Here is a 22,204-nt window from a genome sequence, read left to right as displayed (position 1 = left end):
ACAGACTTCCACTGCCATGATATGACTAAAACTGATCCAGTGGCTCGTTTCGTGGTGGATCCTCGCAACCGCGATCGTCGCCCGCCCCCTCTCGAGTTTGCGATGCCCTGCGTCTAAGGTCTGTCAGCGACCAATACATATCACTGTCGCCTATCCGAGGTCGTCGGACCCGATAGCGTTGCGGCGTGGCAGCAGAATACGAAGATGCCGTCCGACACAGAGGCCAGTCGCCTTGTGGCTTTCGATAGGTTCGTACCTCGATGCCTCATGTGCATGCTGAGGTGGGGGTTGCTAAACCGTTTGCCTCGACCCTCCGCTTCTGCCAACGTAATACAAGCTCGGAAGTTGGAACAGACTCGCAGCGACACCTCATTGCAGTGAGTCATCACCAGCTCTGGCACCGACCGTCGCACTTACGATCAACGTAACGATCGCAGGCAAGTCGGCCCGTAACCTAGCCAGCCCCGGCCCGGAACGCGGACACACGGACGGATCAGTAGAGTTGGTAGAAGCTCTGTGAGCCCGCACTGAACGGCGATAACGGCTCCTCCGCGCTGCCTAGGCTTTCTGTACGACCCGGATGACGCACGGAGTCGAGGTTCGCGACCAAATCCCACTGAATCAGACACTCGAACCTCGCCAGTCGTAGCGTCCAGACCTAGGAAGCAAGCCTTGCATAATCATATTGTGCGGTGTATATCCATTGTAATATGTATTGATCCATCCTCATCGACATCCCCTGGCCAGCGGCCTCGTAATACACAGCCACGCATCGGCAGCGCGCGGTGGACAACGTGTTGGCCTAAGGAACGCCTCGACGTGCGTCGCGTTCCGCTCGCGTGAATCACTCATGCTACATGTACAAGGGCCGCCACCTCCTGAGCTTACAGACCAGCGACACAAGGAGCCAATCGGACAGTGATCATTGCGTTCCTCCGAGTGCTGCGACGTCGAATTCAGGCCCGGCCAGGAAGTAGAACAGGAAGCAGAACTGAGGACGAATCGCGGGCAATCCCTCCGAAGCCCAGGCCGTCGTCCCGAAGCATCGCTATCATGGCATGACGACATATGTAACAGGCACGTTCGCAAACCCAGGGGATCCTCAAGGCCTCACATGCACACCTTAGACTGACCTTGCCACCCACGTCGAGACGGAGCTAAGTACGGACGGCGAACGCGGACGCATCGCTGAGATGGTTCAGGCAATCGTGTATTTGTGTTCCACCTGCCGTCTTGTATTTCTGCTCCGCATCGTCCACGCCACGCCGCAGACAACCCCGTTGAATCTAGCTACCTACTATACGATTTAAGTGAAGCCAAGAGAGAACACTGAACCAACCCATGGCCCGGACCCCCGCCCCCCGGCAGCGCAGCGAGTCCACACCACGAACCCATCGCAGAAAGAATAAACGGCTGTACATTAAGGAGAAAGCGAATAATGGACAGACAATGTCAATGTGAGTATGTATGTACGTGAGCCGAAGGGTATCGAAGTGAAAGGGAAAGGAGGGGCTGTCGGCTTTCGTTGGGTCTTCGTGAGGTTTTGGTTTGGTGTGGTGCGCGCCGGAGGGTGGTTGCCACGCGTGCGAGGAGTTCCACCTAGAGCGCGGATGACCCCTTTACTCCAACTTGTGGCTGAGGAGTGCGTCAGATGGACATCCTGGGGCGCAAGGCAGCTTCATGACGTACCCATGACCGTTGGCGACGCCATTGCCGTTTGCAATAGGCTTGCCATTTGCCATGGGGGCCTTGCCCTTGACAGGCTTCTTGTACGTGTTGATGTAGAACTGGATAAACAACACCAGGTAGCTGGACAGAAGCGCGCAGCCGAAAACTGCAGCGGATTCCGTGCCGGCACAGCTGCCGAAACTGGGGAGGTTCGGGAAGTAGTTAGCGGTGTAGTAAGAGTATGCTGGAAACGGCATTAGTCTCGAAGGTGTGAAGCATGTTCACCGGGCGAGGAGCACGTACTTGCAAAATACACGGCAAACAGATCGATAACAAATTGTACGATTTGCATAGTCGTCAAATACTTCTTCCACTGCAAGGAGAATCAGCGCATGAATGACCGCAGCGCGCACGTTGACATACCCATATCTTGGCACCACCAGCGGTCGCATAGTAGTAATAGTCTGCACCAAAGTTAGTACGCAATGACCGCAGTTCTCCAAGCGCTGGCTTACACATTAGGACATGGACGGACAGATTAATCGTGATGGGAATCCATTGCTGTACAAACGGAGTTAGGATGAGCGTTGACGGTCGGATCACAGGTTGCCACGTACCACGCTCGTCTTCCCGTTGAGTTGCGTGTAGCATAGCAGAGCCGTTGCGGAGTGGTGGAACACATGCAAGAATGCTGGATGGCGAGTGAGAACCGACGCGTCGACTAGCGCAACTACACACGCACCGAGAGGCTTCTTCTTAAGCGCCAAAAAGACAGTGTCGAGCAGCTCGAGATACTTGAAGTAATAGTTGATAAGATAGAAGAGCTCCAGCCTCTGACGAAGACGAGACATTCAGAACGTGCATGCAACGTGCAGAACAGGGGAATAATCACGTCGGTCCACATGTCGTCATTGCACATCGCCCAGAAGAGGCCGTGTTTCCAGTATAGAGGCGCGACCGCCTCGGCCATGCAGGAGAGCAGGAGCAAGCTGCCCGCGCTGAGGAAGATGTTGTGCGCCTGGAAGAGGGCCTGAAGCTTCATTGGCGGCCTGTTCTTCATGTACGCCCGGAGGCTGAACACGACCGCGAGGTAGCAGCCGAGGGTGGGGAAGACCTCCTGCGGCGTGGACAAGGGCGTCTTGCCGGGGACATAGCCCTGGAGGTGGGGCGGGAGCGACCAGGGGATAACGCTGGCGAGGAAGTCTGCGACGGGAGCCATGGGACAGAAGGACCGAGGGGGGAAGACGAACGAGGGGACGGGTGGGTTGGATTTATGGCCGACGACGGCTTCGACGTGGTCGCTGCTGGCACGAGCGCGTGCTTTTGCAAAATTCGATCCCCGAGCCCGGGCGGTCTCCCAGGCCTCGGTCCCTGTTGCGTTATACGCGTCCGTCCCGTGCGCCTGCTGCTCGGCGACGCCGCACAAGTCGTGCTCGTCGAGGCGACCGCTGGGACTGTATCCTATTCTGCGCGGCCAGAGCGCGGCGTGTTGCAGCCCGAAGCGCGGTTCCGACGCAGCGCGCTGGCTCCGACTCTCAATGGATGTCCGAAAATGGCAACTCGTCTGACGCGTCGAGCGATATTGGCCTAATCTCGATATGTCCTCACGCAGGCAGAGTCTGGCGGACGGTCAGATTTACGGTCCCAACTTTGGCGTGTAGAAGTGCATCGCAGTAGAAGGTCTATTGGTATTTACTCGACCACTCCACGAGCAGGTGCAAGAAAACATATCATTGAAAGCGACAGAGGTACCATAAAGATATTCCACAGTAAGAGACCAGGATGACATGCAGCAGGAACGGTAATGATACATCCGGTAATAAGGAACCACGACCCAGGAGACGGGAAGAACCGTTGCTGAATGCTACAATACTATGTGATGATGAGAGCAAGTCCGTCCTGAAGATCAGCGAGTAAGGCTTTCTCGCTGCATGGATTCGTGAGTACAGAAGGCGCGATCGAGGCATGCCAACCACATACCGGCATTCAAAGTGAGCTTTTTCAACGGCTGCCACTGCCGCTGCTTTCATGCGACCTGCGTCAAGCCCCGTGGGCAGTGCGCAGATGAGGCAGAGGTGACAATTGGAGGGCTGTAACCTATATGACGCAGGGATCTATCGCAAAGGCCAATTAGGATTGACGACCTGCGGAAACGCAACCGACACATACCCCAGAGGCCCTGAGCGTCTCGACAAGGTTGTGGACAAATAGGAGGGAACGTGTGCGAAGATCGTGCAAGTCATACAGGTCATAACCTATCATGCCATTGGGTCAGCGGTCGGAACACGATTCAAGGGCCAATAGGAGAACGCACAAGACGACGACGGACATGCGGTCGGAATGGTGCAGTGCAACCGCACGGAATGACCGGACTTGCGGATCAATCTAACAGGAAGGCTCGGCGACCATGGTAGGAATGTGAAGAAGTAGGACATACTGGGCAAACGGCTCGAGGGCATCTTGAAGATCACCGAGCTTCGTGGACAGAAACTTCGTCAATATCACTCTGTACATACTCGCCGCTCGAACGCCTCACCTCGTTGAGCTCCACATCCTGCGGTTCGTGGTTGTCGACGTGGAGAGGCAGATGATCGGGAGAGCTGAGAGCAGGCTGGTGAGCGGGCTGGGGCATAACGGACATCATCTTGGCTTCAGGACGTGTTAGAGGAGGACGACCGACGGTTGGAGGGGAAGTGGTAGCCCTTAGAGAGCGCCGGACATGGCTGGCTTGATGTGGGTTTATGTAGAGACGTCTGGAGACCTCGTTGCATCTTCACGGAGGATACCGGGATCTGGGATGTGTACACGGGACTGATCGGTCCATGGCCACGCCCCAGGCCAAGTGTCATTGTCAAGTTCGCTGCCTCGATTTGTTCTCGCCGCTCGGTTGTCACCTGCTGTGGGAGAGACACGTCGGGATCGTCAGGTGCCGGTCCGGTAGCGCTTGCCACATCCCTCAAGCGGGTTTGGGCCCTCTGCTAATTTCGAAACCCACCAGCCTCGTCTGTGTTCCAGAGTAGCGGAGACTCGGAGAGGGGATCGCGTTGCGTATGCGATGCGGGGCCTTGCGGGGCAAAGTGCGGGGGAATCCCATCACCCGCGAGTTCTCATTCGCATTCTGTACCGAAAACTAGTGCAATCGCGTCAAATACTTGTCGGGCTGTGCTATCTCGACACCACTGTGTCTCGCCATACAGTTTTCAGGGCATACCAATTCTGCAGCGGCCCGGATCTAGGCTTGACGGTCGCTGAAGGCGTTAGGAAAGACAGATCGCGGGGAATACCAAATACCCAGCCACAACGCCATGGGGCCGACGCGGGGTCAGGACTCACCGAGTCGATAGGCTGTGGATGTCCCGACGCTGGCGTCTGACCCCCGAGTGAATGGACCAGAGCGCAAGTTCCATCCGGGAGACTACTTCGACAGGTTGCGGTGCTCGATGCGGACCAGGAACGACGCTCCTGTGCATTGCCACAATCGCGCCAAAAGGGGCGCGTAAGTCACCTGACATGATCCCATTTCGGCAACATGACGCAGCGGCAGCGCGAAAGCGCGTTCCATCATCATCGCGCACATACTGCGCTCGACATCGCTCGCCGCGTCCTCGAACCATACGACCTGAAAATTTCCTAGACACAACTGCGACGACATCTGGCGGATAGTTCTCCAGGATGTGGTGGTCCGACCCCGCCAAGGAGGTCCTGAACATCGTACGTCTTCGAAGGGGAGGCCTTTGCGGCGTGCTGATGGCTCCATGTATTGCAGGTGTTCAACCGCGTCCTCGCTCCATATGTCGAGAACTTGGACATGGGCCAAGTTAACTATGGAATTGGACAAGGTGCGAGCATACACATACCACCTTAGGGAACGCAGCAGACCGATCTCCTCCCGCAGGTCGCGTTACACTCAGCAACCTTCGGTTGAAGAAGGGTGCTCTGGACAAATTTCGGTTGCCCGTGGATGTAATTGAAGGTCATATCACACGCTGCTGAGGTTGCCAGGCTACTGATGCTCATGTTCTGTCTTCAGGGCACCTCGGGAAGTTCACGCTGTCCCTGCATTGGATGAATCTAGGAAACCAGCCGGTGGAGGTTCTCGTCGAAGACGTGTACCTCCTCGTGGTACCTTCAGCCGAGTCTACATACAATCCTGCCGAAGAAGAGTCGAGGAAGCAAGCTGCGAAGATGGAGCGGATAGAGAACGCTGAACTGCTGCATGTCCGGGGAAAGTCGGATGTCTCGCAAGGCGAGTAATTATACGTAATGTATTGCACATTGCACTGACGACAGACCATCCAGACTCGCAACAGTCCGAGGGGCTGATCTCGTCGCTCATTACGAAGATTATAAACAACCTGCAGGTGTCCGTGAAGAACATCCACATTCGATATGAGGACAAGATGAGCGTTCCGGGGGTAGGGACACCCCATTTCGTTAACTCCTGACTCCCTCACAATTTTTGTCCAGCATCCTTTTGCCGCCGGTGCTACTTTGGCAGGGTTCACTGCCGCTTCGGTCAATGAGAAATGGCAACCAGCGTTCATAGACAGCAAAGCTGGTACCATTCACAAAGTGAGTAACCTACGGCAGATGTCCCTCGAACATCAGAGTTCATCGCATATTTCCAATAGTTGTCGAAGCTGGAATCTCTGGCGGTCTACTTCGACACCGACGCAGAGAGCATGGCCGGACTGTCGCACGCGGAGTTCATCAAGAAGTTCACGGAACAAGTGTGTACCTTGGTTTCGTTGCCAAACTCATGACTGACATGGTCATGAGTAGATCTCACGCGGAGACTACCTCCAGATCATCAATACATACTCAAGCCCGTCACCGGGGAGGGCAGAGTGCGTAGTTTATGCTGTTGGAGTCTGCCGTTATTCACTCAGCTTCTTCAATATCCGGGCGTAGATTACAATGAACCGCACGCTCGACAAGGAAACACCTAAATTCGACGTTCAGTTGCTCTTCGATGAGATCGGTGTCATATTAGATGACAACCAGTATCGGGACGCGATCTCGTTGGTCGACATGTACCATTTCTATATGCGGCAGCACCAAGTACGTTTTAGAACCTGCATGCCCGATTCGATACTGATCCATTTATGCCATACTTAGTATCAGAAGTATCGCCCCCCCGCGGATGAGCTGAACAAGAACCGTCCGAGAGCGCTATTGCAATTTGCTGGCAAGGCTATTCTCGACGAGGTACAGGAGCGAAGAAGACGATGGACTTGGGTATATTTTGCCGAGCGGCGTGATGAACGACATCGTTACGTTGAGCTGTTCAAGAAGCGGCAGAACAATACCCTCGTCGACGGGGTGAGACTTGATTGCGACAAATTATATAGCAATAGTCGCTCACCTCTATCATTGTACAGGAGACACGGGAGCTGGATGCACTCGAGAAGAAGCTGTCGTACGAAGACATCCGGTTCTACCGGTCCATTGCGCGTTCGCAGCTTCGGAAGGACATGGCCTCGAGGCGGAAGATCGAGGAAGAGAAGAAGCAGCAAGCACCAGCGCAAACCAGCTGGTCAAGCTGGATCTGGGGCTCCTCGGGCTCGAGCTCGGGCGGGACTGCAGAAGCTCCGGCCGAGGATTCCGCATTTACTGGTGAGATGACGGAGGAGCAGCGAAAGCAGCTCTACGAGGCCCTGGACTATGACGAGAAGACGGCTGTGGCCGAATCCTTCGAGACCCCACGAGACGCTCTGAAGGCCCGCGTCCTTGCGCAGCTGAACCGGGGTTCTTTCGCTCTCAAGAGGGACCCGCATGGCGCGAATACGGAGATCATCTCCATAGTCTCTGACGTGTTTCAGGCGACGTTTGTTCAGCGGCCGGACAACTTTGAGACATCTGTTTCCTTGAGCGGATTCGCTGTGTACGATGGAACGTCGAAGGACACGCTGTACAAGCAGATCGTGCATGTACAGGAGCGACGAAACAACGGCAGTGGCGTTGTGAAGACTCAGGTCGTCGAAGGCGCAGGCGAGATCACGGACATGGTTGATCCGTTCTTTTACTTGAAATTCGAGAACAATCCCCTTGATGAGCGGGCGGACAACGCGTTGGAGGTCAAGATGCGTTACATGGAGATTGTGTACCATAGAGGCTATGTGGAGGCTATCTACAGGTTCTTCAAACCCCCTGCGAGCCAACTTGAGTCCGTTGAAGCACTTTTGGTAGGACTTTTCATCTATGCGCGGCAACATCATTCTCATATTAGTGTAGGATGTAGCAAGTCAGACGCTCGAGGGTCTGCGCAAGGAGACGCGTGCTGGGCTTGAGTATGCGCTGCAGACCCACAAGACGGTCGACGTCCATATGGACCTGAATGCGCCAATCATCATTGTCCCGAAGAGTACGTGTGCGATTATCTGACATAGACATTGCTCAAGTCATCTTTATAGCATTACGACGAACAAGTGCAGGCACCTGCTGGTCGACGCCGGCCACATCTCTGTCGTAAGCCAGCTAGGCAACAAGGAAGCGATCAAGGAGATCCAGTCGAAGCGCAAGCTGACTACACGGACGAGGATTATCAGCGCCTGGAATCTATGATGTACGACAAGCTGTCCGTGAGACTGAAGGATGCACAGGTATGCTAAATGTCACCGATTATGTGATCGCTCATGTTTTCATAGTTTCTACTTGGCAATGACCTGCAATCGTGTATGGATGCGCTGTCATCTGAGCGCAGCGATCAACTACACTTACTGGAGCGCATCACTCTCGATTTGCAAGTGCAGAATTCCATTGTGCCGACCGCGTATAATCTGGCACGGTTCAAGATCTCTGGACACCTGCCGAGCTTGCAGGTCAACCTCTCAGACACCAAGTACAAGTCCCTCATGCGCCTGGTTGACGTATCGGTGCCACACTTCGACGACAATGAGAGTACTACGAGTCACCCCACTGTATCCAGCGGCGAATACCTTAAGCTTCCGTCGGGCTTCTTCGGCGCATCTGAGGAAGCGGAGTATAACGTGGACGATGTCGAAGATGGGTCAAGCGAAGCCCATCGCCGAAGGACGAACATGAAGATCATGACGAGGAATTCTTCGATGCCGCTGCTGGCGTACCTACCGTGAGTTGTTGTGCGCATATCTCAACCACGCGTTGCTCATTAAGCCCTCAGAATCCCGCACTGCATCAACACGTCGTGGAATTCGACTTCACCGTGGATGTCCTCAGAGCTTGTCTTTCGAGGTCTGGCGCGGATGGCGCCGAGAAAGCGATGGGAGACGTGAGCTTTTCCCAGTTCGGATTGGTCTTCTCCATGGCGAAACATGTCATGACTGTGGACGTCCACTTGAGGTATGTCTCATGGTTGGGACAAGGGAAGCTTCTCTGACGCGTCTCCAGCTCTATATCAATGAACGTCTTCCAGAGTGGCAAAAGCCGTTGGAGTGTATCTCCTCGACGGGGAGGCACAGACGGCGATCTCCTGGTGGTCAAATATGTCCGGTAGACCGCCAGTCCCCGGAATACGTGCCTCTGTACAGCGGTATCGATCAAACCGTCGATATCACAACGTCGACATTCGTCTTTCGCGCTGCGCCGGAGCCGTCATATCGCTCTACGAGTTCATCATGACGACGTTTGTCCCGGAGAAACGCGTTGATGCGGCACCTTCCCCTGTCGGCTCGCCCCAAATGACGATGAGTTGCCGATCAGCAAGCTACGGGTAGTCCGTCCGATAAGATCAATGTCTCATTAAAACTGGCGAGTGTGCAGGGTGAGTACTTCTGTATAGACTTCCTGAGCCACCAGACTAAAGCGACTGAAAGTGTATCTAATCAACAATGACGTCAAACTTGCAACGCTGTCTCTCTCCACCGCTGATGTGTCTATCTCGTTGCGTGCGAATACTATGCATATCGGCGGTAGACTCGGCAGTCTCGACCTACATGACGATTCTGAGTTGACGACATTCTCTCCGGCGTTCAAGCAAATACTCTCCATCGAAGGGGACAACTTCGCCAACTTCCAGTACCAGACGTTCGATCCGAATGACCAGGACACCTACACTGGCATCAAATCAGCGTTCTATCTCAACACAGGATCACTGAAGCTGCATTACCTGGAGCAACCTCTTCATGATATCTATCTGTTCATCACCAAGTTGGCGAAGCTCAAGGGGTTGTATGACGCTGCGGCAGAAGTAGCTGTTCAGCGAGCTTCGGAGATTGAAAGGATGCAGTTCGATGTGACCATCAAAAGTCCCATCGTAGTTTTCCCTTTCAATCCTGAGCGTTCCCTGGACATGCTCACTCTCCGACTTGGAGAACTCAATGCTCGCAACAACTATGAGGGGTCCGCGAGTCGCATCACCGCTAGTCTGCGCGGCGTGCAGTTGGCATCGAAGACCTACAATGAGAGGCACCAGTCGTCAATCCTCAAGATCGTTGATGACATTGACATGACCGCAAATATCGTCCAGAGCGACGGCATCGATCGTGCAGCAGACCTCAATCACCCAGATACTCAAGTAGATTTCCTATACATGAAAAGCTGGCATGAGCGCTCACACGTTCTACAGGTCGCCATCAAGATTTCGGACGTCCGCCTTCACTTGACCCAACTACAATGCAAGCTCCTGATTGACTTGGCGCAGTCCATCCCGCGGGTTCTGGCTGGTGCACCAGAAGGCTCGGCGGAGGCAAGTCAATCATCTGCTGTTTCTGTACAGTCTCAAGATCGGCTTGCTTCTCCGTCTCCCCCTTCGGTCGATCTCCAACCCGAGCTTCGAGTAGTTCAGCACCCTGACGACGCGAAAGTCTGGACTGCTCTTGATGTCTTGCTCACGATTGGTGCTGTGAAGCTGCATCTCTATGACGAAGAAGCTACTACCGAGGCGAACATCAAGGAGCACGGGATCGCCAGATTTGCTCTGAATGAGAACAGTCTGAGGACAAAAGTCCTCTCCGATGGTGCCATCGAAGCCCAGGTCATATTCAAGTCCTTGACAATGAACAACACTCGCCCTGGAAACTCCAAGTTCCGCGAAATAATGCCCGCTGCAGAGCACGACCGCAATCAAGTCATGGTTCTCTATACCAAGTCAGGCGGCAATGGGTCGGCTCTAGCGATACTCACGGTCGATTCTCCTAGGATAATCTTCGCTGTTGATCCTATCATCGCATTACTGGACTTCTTCACCAGTGCTATGTCCCGCGTCACTGCTGTCGACGACGACGGCGATGACCGGGGAGACGAGGCGGCCTCCGCGCCGTCGCAGCTAGACTTCAGACTAGATCTCCATGCCGCTTCTGTGAGCGTTCTGCAGAATGACTCTGACTCAGAGACGCAAGCCATTCGCTTGACGGTCAAGCAGGTGCAATTATCGCAACAGGTATGGTGTACCGTCTGCATTCGTGCTGTCGTACTTACAGATGACGCAGGGTATCCTCGCTCTTAGGATTGATCATCTAGGAATGTCGCTCATGCGCATGGGTGCCGACGCTTCTGACAGTGTTCGGTTCATGGACGATGTGGACTTGACACTGTCTCTGGACAGTCGGTCTAGCTCGTCGCAACGTTCTACTAGTTTGGATGTTTCCGTGAAACCGATTGTGTTTCGTGCGTCATACCGGGACTTGAATCTGATCACGACCATTGTCAACAGAGCTTTGGATCTGTACGGCCAATCAATACAGTCGGTGCCCAAAGACACGTCCACCACCCCACAATCCAACTTCGGATCCACCGAACGTCCTACAGCATTATCAACTCGCCGTGTGTCCAAGCATACACGCGAAGAATGGGACTCCGTGGGACACGCTCGCGTTGTTGTTTCCCAGGAACAGGCAGGTGCATTGATCAGCTCATCTGCATGTTAATCAATACTTGGCAACGCAGTTCCGAGGTTCGTTCGACGGCCTTCGCCTGGTCTTGATCGGAGACCTCCACGAGCAGCCTTTACTCCATGTCAAGGTCAAACCTTTCATATTGGGTGCGAAAGATTGGTCAGGAGAGGTACGTCAAATGCATATATGCTGGCTAAACTCTCCTCAACTCTGACTGTTCAGCTGCGAGCTACGTCTACTCTTGCTCTACACGTGAGCTACTGGAATATGACGAATTCGCACTGGGAGCCGCGTTAGTCTTCTCTGTTTTCAAACTCACTTACCCATTAATTGAAGTCACTGACAGTCATTGATCCTTGGACGTTCTCGACTTCGGTAAAGTTTCCGTCGCGTGCAATCGTCAGCGTACTCACACCTCGCAGGTTGCTAGGAACAATACGTCGGGTGCATTGACCCTCAACGTCTCCGCCCGTGAACGCTTGGATGTAAACATCACGACGATGTTCATCGAGCTAGCTCTTGCGACGATCAGATTGCTCGGGCAAGAAGGCGACAACGTGCTTCGCAAGGCTCGAGGCAGCTACGCTCCTTATCGAATACACAACCGCACAGGGTCCTCCATCTTCGTCTGGTCTGACTTGGACGGCAGCAGTCAACTCAAAGACACTACGTCAAACAGATTGCGAATGGCAAGATAATTGATTGGCGATTTGACGACTGGAAGACTATACGCGAGGTATGTAGCGCAAGCACTGCTTGGGAGATTATCTTACCCATAGGTAACAATCTTTCAGCACGTCACTTCCAGCGGGAATAACAGTATCGGTCTGCAATTCGTGGGCAAGCCCTGGGAACAACTTCGCAGCATTCCCGTTGACAGAGAGGGCGAATATACTTTCTCCTTGAGGCCGAGGACCGACAAGTTTGCCTATCGCTTGCTAGCTGAAGTCCGTGTGCAAGAGAATGCAAAGGTAGTCACATTGAGATCGGTGTACAACGTCGCCAACGATACGCTGTATCCCTTGGAGTTGACACTGGTGGATGAATCCGGCCAACCCATGCACCCGGTCGAGAAGATTGGTATATTGTCTTGCCTCGAACTCGAACTCTGCTATGTAATGATCATGTTGTTGCAGCACCTGGTCAAGACTTCGCCGTCCCCATCGAGGCTGTCAACAAAGGCAGGATCCGTGTCCAGCCGGACCGTAAGTTTGCATTGGATAAACGGCCGTTTTTAAAGCTGAACTTTCCTACTAGAGGGTTTTGGTTACAAATGGTCCCCTGCTACCCGATGGGAAGACCTGGTTTCCAAACGCAAACTGAATCTGAAATGTCCTCACAGTGAACCGACTGAAGCTGCATTCCGCTTCCAAACCTGGGTAGAAACCGACGCGACCGAAATGAGCCCTCGGTACGCAGACGGCGACAACACATTCGTCCGGACTAACAGCGACCATAGAAAGATACCACGGATCACAGTCAAGCTGCGGGCCCCATCGAGTTGGAAAATCTGCTGCCGTACAACCTCGACTACCGCATCTATGACAAGGACACTGATCAGAACTGGCGAAGCTACTTACGCAAAGGAGGCGTGATGCCTGTGCACTCGGTTGAGCTAGGGCACTTGATTCTTCTCAATGTTCACATCCAAGATACACGTAAGGTCAAGTCATCTGCAGCACTGGACAACTGACAGAACAGCGTGTCGTGGCAGCCTTCAAGCAAAGCGAGTTTGCCATCATCAATACAGATGGGAACTCTGACTTCGACGTGGAAAACCGTCTCGTACTCAGAGACTCGATGGATCGCAAGCTTGACTTGAGATTGAACTACGTGTAAGTCGCGTCATCTTCTGCAGCGCTGACGCTGAATTCATTGTCACGAAGGCGTCATCCAGATGGGGGAGGCTCCTTCAAGGTGCAGATCTACTGTCCATACCTCCTAGTCAACAAGACTTCGTTGCCTTTTGCTGTGAGACCTGGAAGATCAAGTCGTATATCCAGTGCACAAGATATGGCAGGCGAAACTAGAGCCGGTACGTTCACATCGCTGGACTCACTCGAGGCAACCTCATAAATCTTCTCAATGCAGATGTGTTGTCGAAACCCGTACCATTCAGTGAGATGCTATTGCATTCACGCATACACGAACGTACTGACCACGTATGGCAGTGTTGTCACATCCAAGCGATCAAGGGAAAGATTTCGCCTTCAAGGTCGGTGATTCAACGTGGTCTCAAGTGAGTAGGAGCAGTATTATTTCCAATCCATGACTGAAGTCTACCTTAGGTGGTAGCTCTCGAAGCGCCTGCGGCAGACACGAGGCTTGTCATCCCGTCTCAAAGTCGGAAGTCGGAAGAGATCCAAGTCGGCCTTTCGTGGTCAGAAGGTGTCGGCAAGTACAAGCTAACGAAGGTCATTGTCCTAAGTCCACGGTTCATCATCAAAAATAACAGTCCAGAGGCGATCGCTTTCCGCGAACACGGCGTCGCGCCTAGAGGAAAGTACGAGCTGAATTCCGGAGAGCGCTGTCCTCTGCATTTCATTCGTTCTACCGATGAGAAGCTCTCACCGTGGCATACCCTGGTCTGAATGCGCAATGGTACTTCTATGGACTTCATCATCTTCGTGGTCTGCTAATCGATGCTCCAGGTCCGCCCCAATCAATATGGAGGACATCGGCTCCATGCATTTCCGTTTGCAGAAGCCTGGGGGAGTATCAACCCTGATGCGCACGGATGTGCGAATGAATGGGTCCAGTATCTTCATCTTCATCACCGACGCATCCGAGGGCTGGCCTTTCACGATCGAGAATGACAGTGATTTCGACTTCACGTTCTCTCAGACGGTGCGTGCCCAGGTTTCTGACTACTCCCTCCTGCTGACATGTGCACAGGATCAGACACGGACCGGACAGGAGCCCGCCACGAAGACCTATCCAACTTACACGGTGCCGCGAAAATCAAGCGTTGACTATGCATGGGATTTCCCTGCCGCAAGGGACAAGAAAATCATTCTTGCCGTCAATGATCATCGCCGTGCTGTCGACATCATGGAATTGGCGACCTTGTGCCTTTCCGCTTCAAAGTGGGTGCGGGTGTGTCATATCCCACGAAACCGTTCATAGGGATTCTTCGTAGGATCGTCAAGCTGTGCGCGCAGTGTCGCTCGATGTTCGGGCTGATGGCCATAAGCAAGTCCTACGGGTCACCAACTACAATCCAGCGCAAAGTCTCTACCGCCCGAAGCGCAGTAATTCGGTGGCTCTCACCAGACAGGACACAATGAGCAGTAGTCAAGATGTCTTCGAGGCGGTGCAAGAAGAAGTGCAACCATCTTTACTTGTGGCGCTGGATTTTGAGGGTATTGGAGTCTCACTCATCAACAGGAAGATGACGGAAGTTGTCTATGTCTCGACTAACGCTCTCAAGTTCGAGTACGCAGATAGCGCGGTCTCTCAGTCCGTCAATCTGTCTTGCGGCAGTCTCCAGATCGACAACCAGCTGCATGACGCTCTCTTCCCCGTTGTCCTCCAACCAACGCCCATATCCAAAGAATCGGTCGGTGTTGCGTCGCTACCAACGATCCAGGGCTCGATGATCTGGCTGAAAGACCAACGTAGGTTGAGTTAGTGCTTTGGGAGCAAGGGCTCATTTGGACCCTGCAGAGCATGGTGTCTTCTTCGTCAAGTACTGTTCCATTCTGCTACAAGCCCTCACCATAGAGGCCGATGAAGACTTTCTATATGCGTTGTATGATCTTACCCAGATCAAGGGCGCGTCTTGGGACCAGGGTCAAGAAGAGTAAGTGACGATGTGACGGGTATTCTAATTGTTCTCATATATGTCCTAGTGTCCTCATTCCATTCCCCGAGGACATCAAGGAGCCCGATCTCTCTACGACGTCAGGTCAGGACCTGTATTTCGAAGTGTTGGAGTTGCAGCCCATCCGACTGGCTATATCCTTCATGCGCACTGAACGTCTGAACTCCGAGGACAAGTGAGTTGACATTGATGCATGATTCCATCATAATTAACTCCTCGTAGTCTCAGTATACGAAACCCTTTCGCCGTGGTCATCAATGCCATCACAATGGCTATTGGTAACATTAATGACGCACCGTTGGAGATGAATGCATTGGCAATCAAGGATATGCGCCTGACCCTGCCAGATCTGCAGGGGAGGATAATGCACCACTATCGACAAGAAATCTTACGCCAATTGTATCGCATCCTCGGATCAGCCGACTTCATCGGCAACCCCGTTGGCTTGTTCAACAATGTCAGCTCTGGCGTGGCTGATATCTTCTACGAGCCCTTCAATGGTGCTGTCATGCACGGAAACTCCGAACTAGGTGTTGGTATTGCCAAGGTGAGAAGAGATGATGCCCGTGTAGACGGCTGAATAAGTCAACCGATGCGCAGGGTGCTGCAAGTTTTGTGAAGAAGACTGTCTTTGGGTTCTCGGATAGTATGACCAAGTTCACGAGTAGCGTTGGCAAAGGTAATCTTAGCCTTGCAGTCATTGGAGGCTACTAACTCGCCTTAGGACTTTCTGCCACCACGTTCGACCCCGAGTATCAGCTACGTCGACGAATGAACCAGAGACGAAATCGGCCTCGTCATGCGATGTGAGTCGTTCCCTCACCGTTCTGCACAAAGTTGTTGAGTCTCTCCATTAGCTATGGCGTAACTTCTGGGGCGGAAGCATTTGCGAGCAGTGTAGCTAGTGGCATGGAGGGTGTTCTGGTAAGTGAACGAGACAGGAAGAAGCAGCCCGCTATTCACACCAGTCACCAGCTGAAGCCGTTGGAGGGCGCAGAATCGGAAGGAGCAGGAGGATTCTTCAAAGGCGTGGGGAAAGGGCTCATCGGGTACGGCCCTTGACTAATGAGTATGGTGCCGAAGTATTGACTACGGGGTCCAGCGCTGTTACGAAGCCAGTCATTGGTGTGTTCGACCTGGTCTCGAACGTCAGTGAAGGTAAGTTATAGTGCCACTATTGAAGCTGGCGGAGTGACTGACACACTACAGGGATTCGGAATACTACGACCGTCTTCGACAATCCAGCCCGAGATCGCGTAAGAATGGTCAGTGTCAGGCTGTATATTCGATAAACTGCGGTACTCAGTCCGAATACAGCCGCGTCTCGTACCTTCTGATGGGGTCCTGGTGGTCAGTAGCAAGCATTTACTCAGTATCGTGATCTAATCACTGCTCTCTCTAGCCGTATTCCGAGCGAGAGGCCCTTGGCCAGTATTGGTTGAAGGACCTGAACAACGGAGCCTATCGACAGGAACCCTATGTAGCGCACATGAGTATGCCTCGCAATCGCGTGCAACGTTACTATCACTCACCTGTCTTTTGAAACAGATCTTCCTGGCAGCGACAATGTCGTGTTGTTGACAACGACAAGAGTACTGTCGTTCTGGTCGAACAAACTCCGGTTGGATTGGGAATTGCCTTTCACATTCGTCCAAGGCGTGACAATTGAAGACACCGGCATTCGATTTGCTCATAAGTCGGGTAAGGATCACGACAAGTTTGTCTTTATCCCGGACAAAAATTCGCAGTCATGGTTTTTCGGACAAGTTGCCACAGTAGTGAAGGCGTTCAACGCCAGGAGGCGAATGGACTCGTAGACGCACCGCACATCAGTTGTAGAAGAGATCATATACTGTATTGATAGTATCTCGCGAATGTATGTACGCATGACGAGTAACGTATATGAATGTATCGAACCGTGAAGAGTCCCGAGAAAACATAGCGACCGGTATGAGGCAAGAAGGCATCGAGGTAAATGAGTCCGAAGAGGTGACGCGACAGTATGGGACTAGTGCAATGAGCAAATGAAGACAAATTATAATGTGAATGTATAAATAGAGTTGAGCACCACTGGAGCTCAAGAACTGCTGAGAACAGTTGGGCGAGCGGTGATGATAGTCTCCGAGTCTATACTGTTTCTCGCGCCATCGCTACGGATGCCTTGGCCCACAGTACTGGTGCTCGACCCACGTTCTCTGCTCTTGGAATAAGGACTCTTCAGGGCATCGAAAGGAGACTTCTCCGATGCAGTTGGGGTCCCTTGTTCACTGTCGCTGCCGTGTTCAGTCTTGACAGCGTTATCGAGACTGCCGTAGCTGACTCTCGGACTACTCGAGTACGCACTCTGGAAATCGGTGTCTTCGTCGTCCGTGGTAACACTTGTGCCACCGATCGACAGCGAAGGCGTGGTCGGCGTAATCGCGCTGCGTGGTGTGGTGGACACGGTCGCATTCGACACCGTAGACGAGCTCGTCCGCAGAGTCGGAAGCTCGAGAGTCTGTTTAGTGGTGTCACGTTCACTGGAGATCTTCGGTTCGGACGCCTCAGGCTTCTTCTCCCTGGATACCGGTTGGGGTTCTGCACGGAGTGCAGCTCGAGGAGGGGGCGAAGTGAAGTTTCGCTTGCTCGAGCTTCGAGATTGCTGCCCGTACGACCTGGCAGCTTTGCTCGGGCGACGACGAGACCTTGTTGACTCGGACATATCGCTCTCGCTATGGTGGCTCTCCTGGGAACGCCGCTGAACATCTGCAGCCAGGGCAGATTCAAGCTGCAGTGTTTCATGTAAGCACGAGCTCCAGTCGCTACAGTGCAAGTAGACACTGACCTTCCGCTGGATCTCAAGCACCTTCTGAGCGATCTTATCACTCTTCTGACTGATGCCCTCGTCGACAGCGGACATGCCGTCCTGTCCCTGCCGATGGTCCATCTTGGAGAACCGCTTCTTTTTGGGGTCTTCCTCCTCTTCCTCTTCCACCTCAGCCAGAGGTTCAGTGGCAAACCGATGATGGCTCTCAGGCTCCAGAACATCATCGTCGAAAGACTCCGCCAACGTAGAGTCGGTCCCAAACGAGCGGAGGCCCCTGGAACGCGAGTACGCAGGGTAGCCGCTGGGGGCGGACCGCGAGGACATACGGCTGTTTGGACGCGAGCCGCCGTACTCTGAGTCGTCCACGTCTACGTCCACGGCCATGTTCGCGAGGGCACGCTCGATCTGCGCTTCGACCTCGGCGATCATCTCCGCACGCTCCTCCTCCATCTTCTCCATCGCCTGTTGCATCTGCTGCAGCTCAGTGAGGGCCTTGGTATGAGCGTCCTCCGTATCTCTCAGTTCTATACAGTCTGTCAGTGAAACCGGAACAAGGCCGATGAGAGCGATATACGCACGATTCTGAAGCTTCGACTTCTCCACCGCCGTGAGCGTGATGACGCTAGACAGCCGCTTCGTCTCCCTCTGCTCCTTGTTGATCTTCGAGCGGAGCTCGCTTGCCTCCACGCTGAGCTTCTCAGCATACTGCTCGAACGTGACAAACTTCTCTCTCCAGAGGTCGGACTCCGTCATGAGGAAGTTCAGGCGGCGTGACAGTCGCCCGATCTTCGTCTCCAGCTCGTCGCGCGCATCGACGAAGGCCGTCGCTCGCTTGCGAATCGACATCTGGATGTGCTGCTCCGCTTGAGAGAGCCTCGGCGGGGGACGCACGGAGCCGAAGGAACTGATCCGCTTCAGTAATGATGGTCTCTTCATCTGCGCAGTCCATTGCACATCGTCAGAAATAGCGCGAAGGGCGGCGATGCATCGCACACCACCTTGTCTGCCAGGACGCTGTCAAACGCCTGGATGATGCGGGTGGAATGCCACCATTCCGGAGGCTTGACCATGTCCGCCACGGCGGTCGAGGCTGCGCCCCTCTTCGCCTGGATCTTGCAGACAGGCCTGAACCGGCCTGCAGGGAACGCCTCCTTGAACTCACTGCATACACCACGTCAGCACATACCCTTCTCACGTAATGTCATCTACGCACCTCGGAACGCAGTGATCAGGGTGGTAATGAGGCTCGAACGCAGCAAGCAAGCGTTGGCGGTACCTATCACGCTGCTGTTTCGTCGAGACTGTGCCGGACGGCGGCGCGGGGCAGTTGAGATAGTTGATGTCCAGATCCACGACGCACACCTCTGGCGGTGGGCGCACGCAGTAGCGCGCCTCCGTCGCGAGGCCGATAATCCACGGGCCGGGGTCGTCGACGTAGATCTTCGCGTCGCGCGAGTGCACCGTCGCGAGTGCGACACCGCTCCAACCGCGCAGCTCGACGAGGTACTTGATCGTGTGCACGGCAATGCCCAGGATTGCGGGGTGCCGCGAGAAGAAGAGGATCCTGCCCGTGGGCGCGAGGGCGATCTGTATGGCGGTCGATCAGTCAAAATTAATACACGCTGTGCAAGGTTGGCGACATAAGGCTACGCACCTCACAGATGGTAAGGATGTTGTCGATGTTCAGACACTTGAATAGCGGCCACATGGTGAAGTTGACGTCGACCAAGCCTCGGCCAAAGTCCAATCCGCCAGGGAAACGCGCGACTACCTCTAGATTCGTCTCTGTGCTGGAACTGCTCGCCGACGCGGAGGCATCGAGACGCACGAGCTCGCCTGCACGAGGCGCAGGATGCGAGAGGATCTTGCTGATCTGCAGAGTATGTGACTGCACATCCTTGGAGAAGCGCGCCCAAGACAGCGTCAGGTAGTCGCGCATGAGATCATAGATGGGGAACCGCGAGACGAGAGCTGTTCAATCGCACACTCAGCACTCCACTGGCGTCGAAAAGTAACGTTAACACTTACTGAGCGCGTACGGCAACCAAAACACCGTATCACCGGGCAAGAATAGTGTGCTCTCACCAGGGCCATGGCCCACCGTACTCGCGACCTCAAACTCGCTCTCACTAACCCCCTCGCCCTCCCCGTCTGTGTCCACATCCACGTCGGTTTCCGCGTCCGTGCCTGCGCCCCACGGCCCACGGGCACTCATCCGCGCACGGCGGCGCGCCTGCGTAGTGGGGTCCACATGGCTGCTCGCATCGCTCCCGTGCCTATGGCCCTTCACACGCGCAAGGCTGCTCTGCCCGCTCTCCTTCCGCGGCCGACTCGCCTCGAGCGTACGGCGGATGGCCGCGGTGCGCTCGGCGTCGGCGTGGGACCAGACGGTGAGGCAAACACCATGGTAGGTGATCTGGTTCGACGTCGGCTTTGCGCCCTGGCCGAGGTCTGCGCTGCCACCGTGCCCCTGCGAGGAGAACCCAGAGGGGCCCAGAAACGCGGAGGACGGGCGTGCGGAACGGAAAGGGTCGTCACCATAGGCGTAGGGAAATGAGAGGATGGAGGCGCGTGGGTCCGAGTTGGCGGTCATCACGGACGCGCGGAGAAGGTCCGTCGAGGGCGTGGGCGCGAGCGGTGTCGCGGGGGCGGGGAGTGTGTACGTGAACGTGTGCACAGTCGACGCAGGTTGCAGAGTCGATGCGATGATCTCGACTTCGCGCGGGAAGGAGAGCTGTCAAAATCAAACAAGGGCGGGGCAACACGCAGATCGTCAGTTGGCCCGTTGGCATGATGCAGAGATGGAAGGAGGCACCTTCAACGCCTTCGAGAGCATCTTGCCCACATCCTGCTTGCTCAGGTGTCCCTGGCTGCTGAAAACGGGTGTGCCGTCGTCATGCTTACCCTTCTTCTTACGCTTGCCGCCACCTCCTGCACCAGGACTCACTGTGCTGCCCAGCACCTCAGGTCGCCACCACCTGCCTACGGCACCGTCTGTGTGATGGAGGCCCATCACCGAGTCCGGATCGGCAAGCGTCCATGTATGCGGACTTTTCGGTAGCCCAGACACGACATACAGCGATGCTAACGGCAGAGTGGGGCCCGCCGCCGGCGGAGGGGCCGAGACAGTGGTGTTAGGTGCTGTACGAGCGGACCGCGCGGACGCGAGGGAGGTGCGGTTGGACGCAGGAATGGGTTCCATTTCTTTGCGGTGCCTGATGCCGAGAATGCGCGACGCCTTGTCCGGACGCGATGCGATGGACTGGGAGTCGGGGCCAGGGAGGTCGACGGTCACGTAGTCGTCCTCTTCGTCGTCGTCGTCGTGAGCGGCGGGCTCTGCGGCGGAGGGGCTGCGGGCGCGGGAGGCGGAGGGAGTGAAGTGGTTGCTGTTGTCAAGGGACTCCTTGTTTGGGTTGGACGCGGCGGATATGGTGATGATCGGGTCAGGCGCTGGGATTGGGCGGGGCGTGCGGCCTGACCCTGGCCGCGGCGAGGTCGGCTCCGTCCTGCCAGTGCTGAAGGTGCTGGCGGCGGAGCGGAGACTGAGGTTGCTCCTCTGGCCATTGGGTCTGCGGGGAGAGAGGGAGGTGGTGAGGACGCTGGGATTGCGGCCATGGGTGCCGTCGTCGTCGTCGTTGAACGACTTGAGGATGCGCTCGCCGATCAGGGGCGGCGCGGGCGCATTGGCTCTAGTGCGAGCCTGCATTCGGGGAGGAGGGGAGGAGAACGAAAGAGAAGCAGGAAAGGAGAGTGAAAAGGCAGCGGTGCCTTGTTGGAGATGCTGGAGGAGGAGAACAGGAATGGTCTACGCCCGTCGGACCGCCATCGTCATGCTCCCAACGTGCGATGAAACGTATCGCTTCGCACCCATCAATTTTCAACATCTAGCGGTGAGAACGTTCTCCCAGCCTTTTCCTTACGCATCACTACTTAGTATACACGGTCGGTATCCACCCATCTCACGCCTGCAATGTCCGTCTCGCGCCCATTCATTCTCACCCGCGAGCTCACTGGCGCGACGTATCCACGGGCAGGTTGTGGCGGCGGCGGCGTGGATAGGGCAGTTGCAGCCGGCTCGCGAGCGAAGACTTGCTG

At 54.8% G+C, this 22,204-nt stretch overlaps 4 protein-coding genes across 4 annotated transcripts; 1 reads left to right on the top strand and 3 right to left on the bottom strand.

Annotated features, from left to right (window-relative positions):
- Nucleotides 1–1,343: 1,343 nt before the first annotated feature.
- On the bottom strand, nucleotides 1,344–2,996 carry B0H18DRAFT_206360 (GNS1/SUR4 membrane protein). Its single transcript, XM_048037115.1, has 8 exons — nucleotides 2,561–2,996; nucleotides 2,411–2,501; nucleotides 2,286–2,359; nucleotides 2,184–2,229; nucleotides 2,092–2,132; nucleotides 1,972–2,041; nucleotides 1,690–1,912; nucleotides 1,344–1,635 (listed from the first exon to the last, which is right to left on the bottom strand). The coding sequence occupies exons 1-8, from the start codon at nucleotides 2,885–2,887 to the stop codon at nucleotides 1,620–1,622; spliced, it is 888 nt and encodes a 295-aa protein (XP_047900794.1). The 5' UTR covers nucleotides 2,888–2,996; the 3' UTR covers nucleotides 1,344–1,619.
- Nucleotides 2,997–3,309: 313 nt separating this feature from the next.
- On the bottom strand, nucleotides 3,310–4,788 carry B0H18DRAFT_971884 (uncharacterized protein). The gene is made up of 6 exons (XM_048043834.1): nucleotides 4,205–4,788; nucleotides 4,106–4,143; nucleotides 3,983–4,053; nucleotides 3,838–3,923; nucleotides 3,649–3,782; nucleotides 3,310–3,595 (listed from the first exon to the last, which is right to left on the bottom strand). The coding sequence occupies exons 1-6, from the start codon at nucleotides 4,310–4,312 to the stop codon at nucleotides 3,541–3,543; spliced, it is 492 nt and encodes a 163-aa protein (XP_047900793.1). The 5' UTR covers nucleotides 4,313–4,788; the 3' UTR covers nucleotides 3,310–3,540.
- Nucleotides 4,789–5,340: 552 nt separating this feature from the next.
- Nucleotides 5,341–17,120, top strand: B0H18DRAFT_1081806 (vacuolar protein sorting-associated protein 13; the record flags this gene model as incomplete). The annotated part of the gene is made up of 53 exons (XM_048031446.1): nucleotides 5,341–5,379; nucleotides 5,435–5,507; nucleotides 5,564–5,641; nucleotides 5,699–5,914; nucleotides 5,968–6,083; nucleotides 6,136–6,240; nucleotides 6,300–6,402; nucleotides 6,475–6,515; nucleotides 6,580–6,729; nucleotides 6,787–6,990; nucleotides 7,050–7,853; nucleotides 7,903–8,036; nucleotides 8,082–8,136; nucleotides 8,208–8,270; nucleotides 8,316–8,666; nucleotides 8,702–8,758; nucleotides 8,810–8,988; nucleotides 9,037–9,124; nucleotides 9,151–9,239; nucleotides 9,363–9,409; nucleotides 9,462–10,162; nucleotides 10,214–11,026; nucleotides 11,076–11,480; nucleotides 11,533–11,649; nucleotides 11,703–11,772; nucleotides 11,827–11,855; nucleotides 11,903–12,106; nucleotides 12,160–12,216; nucleotides 12,275–12,560; nucleotides 12,617–12,685; nucleotides 12,738–12,891; nucleotides 12,960–13,138; nucleotides 13,195–13,315; nucleotides 13,367–13,515; nucleotides 13,572–13,598; nucleotides 13,652–13,719; nucleotides 13,769–14,009; nucleotides 14,045–14,081; nucleotides 14,132–14,327; nucleotides 14,376–14,570; nucleotides 14,620–15,097; nucleotides 15,147–15,282; nucleotides 15,332–15,478; nucleotides 15,526–15,850; nucleotides 15,904–15,982; nucleotides 16,028–16,109; nucleotides 16,161–16,227; nucleotides 16,279–16,352; nucleotides 16,406–16,461; nucleotides 16,513–16,568; nucleotides 16,621–16,653; nucleotides 16,706–16,796; nucleotides 16,852–17,120. The coding sequence occupies 53 exons, from the start codon at nucleotides 5,341–5,343 to the stop codon at nucleotides 17,118–17,120; spliced, it is 9,003 nt and encodes a 3,000-aa protein (XP_047900792.1).
- Nucleotides 17,121–17,380: 260 nt separating this feature from the next.
- Nucleotides 17,381–21,815, bottom strand: B0H18DRAFT_867530 (AEX-3 domain-containing protein; the record flags this gene model as incomplete). The annotated part of the gene is made up of 8 exons (XM_048039866.1): nucleotides 17,381–18,070; nucleotides 18,128–18,633; nucleotides 18,688–19,045; nucleotides 19,108–19,270; nucleotides 19,323–19,696; nucleotides 19,764–20,080; nucleotides 20,138–20,843; nucleotides 20,925–21,815. The coding sequence occupies 8 exons, from the start codon at nucleotides 21,813–21,815 to the stop codon at nucleotides 17,381–17,383; spliced, it is 4,005 nt and encodes a 1,334-aa protein (XP_047900791.1).
- Nucleotides 21,816–22,204: the final 389 nt, after the last annotated feature.

This window comes from Fomitopsis serialis (assembly GCF_022376445.1).
Source record: "Fomitopsis serialis strain Sig1Antser10 chromosome Unknown B0H18scaffold_2, whole genome shotgun sequence".
Taxonomy (NCBI): Eukaryota; Fungi; Basidiomycota; class Agaricomycetes; order Polyporales; family Fomitopsidaceae; genus Fomitopsis; species Fomitopsis serialis.
The sequence above is the reverse complement of the archived record's forward strand: the minus strand, read 5'-3'. Positions and strand labels throughout refer to the sequence as shown.